The sequence below is a fragment of the Carassius gibelio genome, chromosome A21, assembly GCF_023724105.1.
Source record: "Carassius gibelio isolate Cgi1373 ecotype wild population from Czech Republic chromosome A21, carGib1.2-hapl.c, whole genome shotgun sequence".
Taxonomy (NCBI): Eukaryota; Metazoa; Chordata; class Actinopteri; order Cypriniformes; family Cyprinidae; genus Carassius; species Carassius gibelio.
The window spans coordinates 1,749,752-1,762,721 of record NC_068391.1 but is presented as its reverse complement, the minus strand read 5'-3'; the positions used below and the strand labels follow the sequence as shown (position 1 = coordinate 1,762,721).

The 12,970-nt window shown below is 42.1% G+C and overlaps 1 protein-coding gene across 2 annotated transcripts in view; it reads right to left on the bottom strand.

Moving 5' to 3' along the window:
• Positions 1-12,970, bottom strand: part of scarb2b (scavenger receptor class B, member 2b) — a 59,598-nt gene that overhangs the window by 26,240 nt on the left and 20,388 nt on the right. The window contains exon 12 of one of the 2 annotated variants that reach the window (XR_008149107.1): positions 12,296-12,836. Coding sequence is in view for 1 of the 2 variants with exons in the window: in XM_052536774.1 (XP_052392734.1) it covers positions 12,729-12,836 (108 nt within the window). In the remaining variant the exon portion in view is untranslated. Of the gene's footprint in view, positions 1-10,934; positions 12,837-12,970 lie in introns of those variants that run through there. The other variant, XM_052536774.1, reaches the window with a different exon arrangement.

Sequence of the window (12,970 nt, the reverse complement as noted above, 5' to 3'; positions counted from 1 at the left end):
GGCATTTCTCCAACTTTGATGTGCAATTAATGAAATGTGGAATAAATGTACATTGTGTATGGTTTATTTAATTGTAATGTAAAGAGTTTTGTATTAAAAACTTTTTTGTAATTTTCCATTTTTATGGTTTATTTAATTTTTAATTATTTTAAAAAATGCAGAATATATATATATATATTTATACCTTTTATTCCGTAATATATATTAACATTTATTTTAACTATAGTTTCCAAGGCTTCATTTCTAATATTACTTAAACTAATAAATAAAAACGAATAAAAACTATAAATACATTGAAAAAATCCTAAACTAATTTTTTTAAACTAAAAACAACAGAATAAACACTTGAAGATAAATAAAGTGAAAACAGAAAATATAAAAATTTAATTAAATTCAAAATATTAGCAAAGACTATAATGGCGTCTCAAATGACACTGTCTTACACTGAGATCAGCATTTGCTTGTCGTTTTAGAGCTGAAGATTTAGTCAGAAAAGTTATGAATTTATTGTCAGATTTGGGCGTCAGGGCATCTAGTGCTGCGGCACACTGTCTGTTTAACTCTGGTTTGTGTCTGAGCTCATTCCTTCAGTTCTCCAGATAATCAAACACATGAAAACACAGGCCTGAGGAGGAGGAAATCAGCCGTTTGAGTCTGAGAAAACACACATTAGTGCTGTTTGCTAAACTGTATCCTTAGTTAAATCAGCCTCCGAAGATCTGCAGGCTGTTCTGTTTATTTTGCTAAATACAGACGATTATACAGCTAGATTAAATACCATTTTATTATTTGCATTCTGCATGTTGTTTTTTCAGCTTTTTTCCAGTTCTGCTATAGCTTTGTTTTTTTCCTGAATTTGTTTCAGTACTTGTTAAAAGGGAAGGAAAATGGGGAAATCTTCTTGATGACAGAATAAAGAATGCATCCGTCATCAGTATTTCAGGAAAAGTATGAATGCAGGAACCAGTTTATACGTGAATTCTGAACCCAATTTAAACTATATCGAATACATCGATGATGTATTAAAATGATCGAAAGTGCATTTTTAATGTTAAAATATTTCAGATAAATTCTGTTCTTTTGAATTTTCTGTCCATCTGTGAATCCTGAAAAATAAAACGTATCACAGTTTCCACAAAAATATTGAGCAGCACAACTGTTTTCAACATTGATAATAATCAGAAATGTTTCTTGAGCAGTAAATCAGAATATTTTCATGATTTCTGAAGATCATGTGACACTGAAGACTGGAGGAATGATGCTGAAAATACAGCGGAGCATCACAGAAATAAATTACATTCTAGCAGATATTCACATAGAAAATATTATGTGCTATTTTATATAATATTTAATATTTCACAATTTTTACAGAGCAGAAGAGACACAAACATTATTATTATCATTCCAGATTTCTGAATGTAGTGTCTATGAATTTTTATATGATTCTTTAAGCCTAGACGTCTTGGCTGGTGGCAGTGGGATTTTTACATGAGAAAAAAAACGAGAACAAAAGAAAAGTTGCGGCTGTTGATTCGAGGAATGAGTGTGAGTTAATGGTCATGTGATCTGTGAGGTGTGTATATGTGTGAGTTTTAGTGGATAAGAAACTCACTCTCAAAAAAAATTGTGTTTTTGAGATCATTAGAGCAGTTTTGCAGACAGGAAGTTAAATGTTTCAGATGTTGAATGTAGTGACCGTCTGTACATTAACACTGATGTAGACCAACAATAGACCAATTATGAGCCCATAACTGTGCCTTATTAACAGAAGGTTAGTATATATCTGCATTATATCAGTTAGAATCTCTCTTGATCTCATGTGTGACCCTGGACTACAAAACCTTATTATGGGAATTATGGGTCCTTCTGTGAGGTTTACGGCAGGTCATTTACTTTTATCTGAACGTCCTGTTTAATTCACTATAGCACTGTAATTCCCTTAATTCAGAAACAAACATGATAGGTTTACACTTATTATATGAGAGTGAAAGATTTGATTATGTGTTTCGGTAAAGTATATATATATATATATGGGTGTGTGTGTGTGATGTTATTACAAAATGTTAAATAGTTGAGTGACAGTTACTAAAGCTGTTTTGTATTTATTATGTTATGTTTTCTAAGAATTGTCCATATTTCTAAAAGTGAATAACGGTTTCTAACACCTTTAGGATATAGTGAACTGTCAGTGCTTAACCGTCTTCAGTTCGAGTTCCTGTTCATGCAACAGTTTTTAACTGTCCTCCTCAGCAGAACAGTGATCACACGATCCGATCCTTCTCCATCCTCAGTCGAAACAAAGTCATGTTTAAGTCGGATGCACTGACTCTTCTGAGGAACAGCTGCTCTTCATTAAGTCTCTTTCTATCTGAACGGCTGGTTGTTGGTCAGAATGATTTGTAAAGTGATCTCTATCCTCCTCTATGACTGATGTCATCAAACACACCTCAAGGGTCCAATCAGTCGTATGGATTCAGATGTTTTGGTAACAGAGTATCCAATAGTTATTGTCTTTCATATTTCTCATAATACTTCCAGACTCCTACGTGTTTCTGCTGCTGGCTGAAATTCTAATGACCTGATTGAGCCCAAAAAATTTTTTTATCAGCATTTGAGGAATTTAGAAATGTTACATTTGTAGCGCCGGAGGTCATGACCTCAGGTGACACCGAATGACCTAAATACTTGACGGATGTTCTGATTTTGTCAACTCTCATATAAACTGATTTTAATTTTAATTAAAACATTTTTTTTATACAAAACAAATAATTATAACTTCTTGTTTCATTTGCAACTCTGAAATATCAGTTTTACAGTGAATGACCTTAAAGTTGACAGATATGAACTAAAGCCACTAAATGTTTGATTGGGTCTCAAACCGAACAGAGCTTCACCTTCATTCACATGTTTGTGCTGTAATGTATAATATCCCTGTTGTGTTGTGTATATCCTCTGTATGCGTCTGAACATGCTCCATAGTTCGCTGAGTGTGAACTGAGTTTGTCTCATTGTCCAGTTCATTTATACTTCCTTCCTCGATGTCAGCTGCTGCTTCAGAAATTGCCGCTTCAGTGGATGCTGCACTTGCTTCTTTTTGAGATTTTAGCAAGAATAAATCTGCTTCTACTTCTGCTTTTTTCTTCATCATAGTTGTTTCTCTTTCTGCATAATGTGCTTTAGCTTCCAGCTGCTTCTGCTTTAGTTCTCGCCCGAGTCGCTGCCACACTGTCTGATGACAGACTTGATCTTTGTCATGACTTGCAGCTAGAAGCTTGTGATCTAATCTCAAAGGCTTGAGAAGTATCTTTCTCATCATTGTGTGACTCCATACTTGATGGTGAAGATCTGTGCAGTGCAATGCAATGTAACAATGGCTGTGTCAATCTCTTTTTACTATTCTGTTCTGACCAATTACGTAGCTTGAGCAAAGGCTTAACAAATAGCGTTCACTTTCAGACTGAGTACCGATAGTCAGTTAAATTTTATTATATTACGTTTAAACGAAGCAAAGTTTACATAGCCAAAGTGAGAGCCGCTAACTATGAATTAATAACTAATTCCCACGAATTAAAAATTTGTGTTGTAGATTTATGAATTACTATGACGTTCTTAATTCGTGGCCATGATTTAATAAATCCTTGTTGAGTTTTATAATAAGTAAATATAGCCAGCACATTAATTTAACTTCAAGATGAGCATGAAAGCATGTTAAATGTGTAAGATTTACTGTATTAGTGTGAAAACTTGCTTAGTCATTGTTTTACCTTATTAGTTAAGTACAAAATAAAATAAAAATCTCCCTATCGCTGTCACACATTTTTCAGATGGACATGCGTTCTGTTCAAAAGTGGGTGTGTCTTCTTCTAGAGAGCTTCAAATTAGAAGGGTTTGACACCACTAAACAATATGTGTATATTCATTTCTGTAACGTTTGCTGGTTTTAATACCTTGTGCACGAGTATGAATTCAATTTTCACTTTTTCATATGAGAATGGCCATTTTGGTCTTGTTCTTCTGTGTTTTGGTCTTGTTTTTACTGTTTTATTGTGGACACAGCACTGCTCCAGACAACCCCACCGAAACACAAGCTCTTGTTCTCACTGACTCCAGTGGAAAATATATAAATGAAGAACTGTTATTTATAAAAATAAAAGCACAGAAAATGTGGTGCCCAAGTACTAACACAGAAATCAATATTAAATAAATATTTCTATAATTCCTGTTCTATATGATAGCATGGTATGTCTGATGGGCTAAATGTGGTTAATATCTGAATGTAACTTTATATATAAATTCACAACAACATATATATCACTCCACCTCCTGTATATATGAAAACCTATAGTGAATATAATATTGCTACAGTAGATCTTGTATTATTACATTGTCCATTTGATCCAAATATGTATATTACTATTTTTTTAAATTTACTAATTAAATGTGTTATGATGTATTTTTTTTTCTTTTCAAAAACACTAATTCAGTTGTCTCCTGTAGTCTATGAAGACCAAAAGTGAATATATGCAGATATTTACAGAAATACGTAGTGCAGATCATCTGATATCTTAATGAAATGCTTAGATTTAAACTCACACACACTCACTCACTCTCTGTCTCTCTCTCACACACACACACACACACAACTTGTCCATTTGTAAATGTCTATGAACGGGACGGTTATTAAAGAAGTACAATAATCTGGACTCCGACGCCACCTGCCGGTGAAAGTGTAACAACGCGCAAAATTCCTTATCGGCAATCATTAGTGCCACTCAAATAATTCAATAAAAGTATCTAGAATGAACAATTATACAATATATATGATAATTATACATAGCTCAAATTTATAAAAAAAAAATTAATATAATTAAATATATATATATATATATTTTAATATTTTTAAATAACACAAAAAAGACATTACAATATTTGTATATACATTTTTTTATATAAAAATTGTCATTAAATTATTTCTTTAGATATATGTACATGTAATCATACACGTGAATAACTACAAAATATACACATACATATAGCAGTTAATGAAGTGATCATATGTAGGCATTTTTAGGCAGTTAAGCATAAGGAGCATATCACAGCTTAGTGTTCAGTGACAGCTGTTTGACTGGTCAGAGTTCTTCAGATGCTGCCTTTAATAGTTGTAAACAATTACATTTGTTAAGTATACTTGTCCAATCATGAAGTAGGCCTACTAAGTTTTCTCTCTTTTTTTCTCCACAGGACAGCAACACCACGAAAATATGGTCTTTTACAACATAATGCATTGTTGTAGATTAAACTACCAAACAGTATATTTAGTTGGAAACTTTAGATAATAACCTTGAACATAACAGAAGTAAAATGCAACATACACAGTAGTGAAGAAGTAATATTAATGCAAAACCATCCTAATTATTTTTTCAGAACAATACTTTACATACCTTTAGTTTTACTCTCAATACCTTGTCACCGCATTGTCCTCCGAGATGTTGAGGAAGTGCTGATGATTCACCTTGAGATTCACCTCCTGAAGACCCCAGAACACATGGAGGCAGGGCTGGGCTCAAACTGATTTTGTTTTTCTGATGTTAATCTTAAGATATGTTGTAAATGGTTGTAAAAAGTACTTTCAGTTATGTATAGAACAATTTATTTAAATGATTAAAAAATATTTTCAGGAAAAAATAATAAACATATGAAAGAATGTTTTGTGGAAAAATAAGCTGCATTAAAAAAAACTATGTACATAATTACTTCCCTTTTATTTATACATGTGAATATGCAAAACATATGCATATACTCAGGCTCATTTACAAATAAATTACACACACAAAAAAAGAATAATCTATTAAACTTATACATTTAATTCTTTACGTATATCACAAAAAAATATCTACAGAAATAAGTTTCATTGACAATATGACAGTTAAAAAGATGTTTAAAAACTCTAATGTACAATCCTCTTCCTCTTGGCTAATGGAAAATGGCTAATAAATAATGTATTTGTTAACCATTCTCTCAAAAATATAAAATTCACACTCTTCTCTCCGGTGTCTCTCTGAAGTTTGATGTCTTCCGTGAGCAGTTTCACCAGTTTCCACTCACTCCCTCATCAGTCCCAGGACACTCACTCCCTCACGGGTCCCAGGACACTCACTCTTTCATCTGTCCCAGCACACTCACTCCCTGTCCTTTACCATGACACTCACTCCCTCACCGCACTTACTCCCTCACCTGTCCCAGGACACTCACTCCCTCATCAGTCCCAGCACACTCACTCCCTCCCTCATCTGTCCCAGCACACTCACTCCCTCATCTGTCCCAGCACACTCACTCCCTCATCTGTCCCAGCACACTCACTCCCTGACCTTTACCATGACACTCACTCCCTCACCTGTCCCAGGGCACTCACTTCCCTCATCGCACTCACTCCCTCACCTGTCCCAGCAAACTCACTCCCTCACTGCACTCATTCCTTCACCAGTGCCAGGACACTCACTCCCACACCTGTCCCAGGACACTCACTCCCTCATGGGTCCCAGCACACTCACTCCCTCATGGGTCCCAGGACACTCACTCCCTCATCAGTCCCAGGACACTTACTCCCTCACTGCACTCATTCCTTCACCTGTCCCAGGACACTCACTCACTCACTCCCTTACTGCACTCATTTCTTCACCAGCTCCAGGACACTCACTCCCTCACGAGTCCCAGGACACTCCCTCCCTCACGGGTCCCAGGAAACTCACTCCCTCACTGCACTCATTCCTTCACCAGTGCCAGGACACTCACTCCCACACCTGTCCCAGGACACTCACTCCCTCATCAGTCCCAGGACACTTACTCCCTCACTGCACTCATTCCTTCACCAGTGCCAGGACACTCACTCCCACACCTGTCCCAGGACACTCACTCCCTCATGGGTCCCAGCACACTCACTCCCTCATGGGTCCCAGGACACTCACTCCCTCATCAGTCCCAGGACACTTACTCCCTCACTGCACTCATTCCTTCACCTGTCCCAGGACACTCACTCACTCACTCCCTTACTGCACTCATTTCTTCACCAGCTCCAGGACACTCACTCCCTCACGAGTCCCAGGACACTCCCTCCCTCACGGGTCCCAGGAAACTCACTCCCTCACTGCACTCATTCCTTCACCAGTGCCAGGACACTCACTCCCACACCTGTCCCAGGACACTCACTCCCATACTACACTCACTCCCTCATGGGTCCCAGCACACTCACTCCCTCATGGGTCCCAGGACACTCACTCCCTCATCAGTCCCAGGACACTCACTCCCTCACGAGTCCCAGGACACTCACTCCCTCACTGCACTCATTTCTTCACCAGACCCAGGACACTCACTCACTTACTCACTCACTCCCTTACTGTACTCATTTCTTCACCAGCTCCAGGACACTCACTCCCACACCTGTCCCAGGACACTCCCTCCCTCACGGGTCCCAGGACATTCACTCCCTGATCAGTCCCAGGACACTCACTCCCTCACGAGTCCCAGGACACTCACTCCCAAACTACACTCCCTCCCTCACGGGTCCCAGGACACTCACTCCCTCATCAGTCCCAGGACACTCACTCCCTCACGAGTCCCAGGACACTCACTCCCTCACTGCACTCATTTCTTCACCAGACCCAGGACACTCACTCCCACACCTGTCCCAGGACACTCACTCACTTACTCACTCACTCCCTTACTGTACTCATTTCTTCACCAGCTCCAGGACACTCACTCCCACACCTGTCCCAGGACACTCCCTCCCTCACGGGTCCCAGGACATTCACTCCCTGATCAGTCCCAGGACACTCACTCCCTCACGAGTCCCAGGACACTCACTCCCAAACTACACTCCCTCCCTCACGGGTCCCAGGACACTCACTCCCTGATCAGTCCCAGCAAACTCACTCCTTCATGGGTCCCAGGACACTCACTCCCTCATCAGACCCAGGACACTCACTCCCTCACGAGCCCCAGGACACTCACTCACTCACTGCACTCATTCCTTCACCAGTCCCAGGACACTCACTCCCACACCTGTCCCAGGACACTCACTCACTCACTCCCTCACTGCACTCATTTCTTCACCAGACCCAGGACACTCACTCCCACACCTGTCCCAGGACACTCCCTCCCTCACGGGTCCCAGGACACTCACTCCCTGATCAGTCCCAGCAAACTCACTCCCTCATGGGTCCCAGGACACTCACTCCCTCATCAGTCCCAGGACACTCACTCCCTCACGAGTCCCAGGACACTCACTCCCTCATTGCACTCATTCCTTCACCAGTCCCAGGCCACTCACTCCCACACCTGTCCCAGGACACTCACTCAATCACTCCCTCACTGCACTCATTTCTTCACCGGACCCAGGACACTCACTCCCACACCTGTCCCAGGACACTCCCTTCCTCACAGGTCCAAGGACACTCACTCCCTGATCAGTCCCAGGACACTCACTCCCATACTACACTCACTCCCTCACGGGTCCAAGGACACTCATTCCTTCACCAGTCCCAGTACACTGACTCCCACACCTGTCCCAGGACACTCACTCCCTCCCTCACCGCACTCATTTCTTCACCAGACCCAGGACACTCACTCCCACACCTGTCCCAGGACACTCCGTCCCTCACGGGTCCCAGTACACTCACTCCCTCACCTGTCCCAGGACATTCACTCAATCACGAGTCCCAGGACACTCACTCCCATACTACACTCACTCCCTCACGGGTCCAAGGACACTCATTCCTTCACCAGTCCCAGGACACTCACTCCCTCACCTGTCTCAACACACTCACTCTCTCACGGGTCCCAGGACACTCACTCCCTCATCAGTCCCAGAACTTACTCCCTCACCTGTCCCAGGACACTCACTCCCTCACTGCACTCATTCCTTCACCAGTCCCAGGACACTCACTCCCACACCTGTCCCAGGACACTCACTCCCTCCCTCACAGCACTCATTTCTTCACCAGACCCAGGACACTCACTCCCACACCTGTCCCAGGACACTCCCTCCCTCACGGGTCCCAGGACACCAACTCCCTCATCAGTCCCAGGACACTCACTCCCTCACGAGTCCCAGGACACTCACTCCCATACTACACTAACTCCCTCATGGGTTCAAGGACACTCATTCCTTCACCAGTCCCAGGACACTCACTCCCTCACCTGTCTCAGCACACTCACTCCTCACGGGTCCCAGGACACTCATTCCTTCACCAGTCCCAGGACACTCACTCCCTCAGCGGTCCCAGGACACTCACTCCCACACCTGTCCCAGGACACTCACTCCCTCATGGGTCCCAGGACACTCACTCCCTCATGGGTCCCAGGACACTCACTCCCACACGGGTCCCAGGACACTCACTCCCTCACCTGTCTCAGCACACTCACTCCCTCACGGGTCCCAGGATACTCACTCCCACACGGGTCCCAGGACACTCACTCCCTCACGGGTCCCAGCACACTCACTCCCTCATGGGTCCCAGGACACTCACTCTCACACGGGTCCCAGGACACTCACTCCCTCATGGGTCCCAGGACACTCACTCCCACACGGGTCCCAGGACACTCACTCCCTCACCTGTCTCAGCACACTCACTCCCTCACGGGACCCAGGACACTCATTCCTTCACCAGTCCCAAGACACTCACTCCTTCATCGGTCCCAGGACACTCACTCCCACACCTGTCCCAGGACACTCGCTCCCTCATCAGTCCCAGGACACTCCCTCCCTCACGGGTCCCAGGACACTCACTCCCTCATCGGTCCCAGGACACTCACTCCCTCATGGGTCCCAGGACACTCACTCCCTCATGGGTCCCAGGATACTCACTCCCTCATGGGTCCCAGGACACTCACTCCCACACGGGTCCCAGGACACTCACTCCCTCACCTGTCTCAGCACACTCACTCCCTCACGGGTCCCAGGAAACTCACTCCCTCACGGGTCCCAGGAAACTCACTCCCACACCTGTCCCAGGACACTCACTCCCTCACGGTTTCCAGGACACTCACTCCCTCACCGGTCCCAGGACACTCACTCCCTCACGGGTCCCAGGACACTCACTCCCACACCTGTCCCAGGACACTCACTCCCTCATGGGTCCCAGAACATTCACTCCCACACCTGTCCCAGGACACTCACTCCCTCACGGGTCCCAGGACACTCACTCCCTCATGGGTCCCAGGACACTCACTCCCTCATGGGTCCCAGGACACTCACTCCCTCACGGGTCCCAGGACACTCCCTCCCTCATCAGTCCCAGGACAATCACTCCCTCAAGGTTCCCAGGACACTCACTCCCTCATGGGTCCAAGGACACTCACTCCCACACCTGTCCCAGGACACTCACTCCCTCACGGTTCCCAGGACACTCACTCCCTCATCAGTCCCAGGACAATCACTCCCTCAAGGTTCCCAGGACACTCACTCCCTCACGGTTCCCAGGACAATCACTCCCTCATGGGTCCAAGGACACTCACTCCCACACCTGTCCCAGGACACTCACTCCCTCACGGTTCCCAGAACACTCACTCCCTCATGGGTCCCAGGACACTCACTCCCTCACGGGTCCCAGGACACTCACTCCCTCAAAAGTCCCAGGACACTCACTCCCTCATCAGTCCCAGGACACTCACTCCCTCATGGGTCCCAGGACACTCACTCCCTCACGGGTCCCAGGACACTCACTCGCTCAAAAGTCCCAGGACACTCACTCCCACACCTGTCCCAGGACACTCACTCCCTCACGGGTCCCAGGACACTCACTCCCTCAAAAGTCCCAGGACACTCACTCTCTCACCTGCCCCAGACATTTAGAAGTAGAGGAGTTATTTTTAATAATTATGAGGAAAAAAAGCAAAAAATGAAAATAAAAAGTACAACACAAAAATGACCAAATATGTGCCTTTCAGAGAGACTTTTTATTATATTTTCTTATAAATCCACCAAATAAAGGCTTCATTTTATATACAAAACTGTACAATTATTTGTGCAGTCTGAATCTAGAAATCTAAGAGCTGGACAGATGCAGAAGGCATTAAACAGATCGAAGGCCACTGAGTTTTAGTTTACACACTGATGAAGGCATGATTTTGCATTATTAAACACCTGAAATGCTGAAAAGACCCGAAAGGCATTTAAACCAAGTTACATTCATTCTTAAACACTAACATCTGAACTCAAAAATTGATTTCTTCCATTGACATCCAAGCAAATCTAACTCATCAAGTGCAATATTTATTTTTTGAACTCAGTATAACAACATGAAGATGTTTGGCACATCAATATAACAACATAAAGAAATCATATCAATTCAAATAAATCGTTTAGAGTTCGAAACTATTTTGACCATCTCAAAAAACAGTGCGTTAAATGTGCAGCCACAGAATTAAATTTAATATTGTGTATTTTAGTGCAATATGATAATAAATACCTTGAGTTATGATAAGAGGTTATTATGTTATGAGTTTGCGCTGAAGCATCTAGTTTAGGAAAGCCAGTGCAAACACATTAAACAGTAACGTGTCAAAACCACCGTTTGATCCTAAATAACGAAAATATAAGGACTGAAGCTTTGAAAATACTTGTTCATATTTCAGAAAAGATCCTGAAATATTAGTTCAGTAACAGTAAAAGAAGTGCACGCTCATTGCAATTCTGCTGTCTAATAATACTTATAGATTATATTCATTTCAGAACAATTCTCATCTAAAATCATTCAGGCAGTCGTCTGCGTTCAGTGTTTGAGGATCAAAGATCACGTTCAGAGAAGTGTGTATGTCTGAAATGACCGCAGACGTTAGATTACATATTCCACAACATCAAATCAACAACTTTAGTATTTTAAGCTTATGAATGAATCAGCTGTTCACTGAAATAACACTCTTCATGATGAAAGGCACAGCAGGTTCAGTCACATGTGGCTCGTTCACACAGGAGAGGTTGTGTTATTGTTTGTCACATGTGTGTGTTTGGCTGCGGTCAGTCATGTCAAGGTAAAACTACTTTCTATATTCTGTTTAAATTCAGGAACAATTCATGTGTGGAAAAGATTTATGAAATTTATATACGATTTGAATGACTTGGAATAAACTTATACGATGCATATTTGTCAGTCATAAATGAAACTGTATTAGTGCTAAAGAACTGAATGTGTTTTATACAATAACAAGGTTTATATATCTACTATCAGCAAATACAATCTGTTTCAATCTCATGCATTTTATTAAAAATTGCTTGTTCAACATCTAGTCATATTTCAACCATGAAAACATAATACATCTAATGAATGCAAATTAGTTGTTTAGAAATCTGGCTTTGTTATGTATGAATGACAAATATGCATCACATTAAGTTTAATGTAGATGGAATTCAAACACATAAATCTTAAATTTAGGCCTGATTTCAGTAGAGTAATCAGTGGACAGCGAGGGCTGCATTTGGGTCCAAATTGAGTTTCTTAACATTTGATCTGTGATACTCTTTAAAAAAATCCCTGACAGCAGTTTTAAATGTTGCTTAAAGTGTATAAATATGAAATGAAATGGGTGCAGAGTGACCATGAAATGTGTGTGTGTTCAGTCGTTCATCGAGATGCTTGTCTGCTAACGAGTGTGAATCATGACGACTGACACACACCGCTCTACTGAGAGTGAAAGCACCTGTGACACACACACACACACACACACACAGCCGCTTAAGACTTGTCCACAGGCATCATGCCGATAAAAGTGCCATTTTTCTCGTCTTGATCGTTCACTTTGGCGGCGACAGGAGCGTATGATGTGTCTTTCTTTGCAGACGGCTGAAAAGAAGAACATATAAGATTAGAGATAAGAAAGACAAGATTGATTTAGTACGAGTTATAAAAATAAAATATGAGTTATAAAAATAGTGGGAGTTGGGAAAACAAGTTCATGTATTTAAGGAGATCATGTT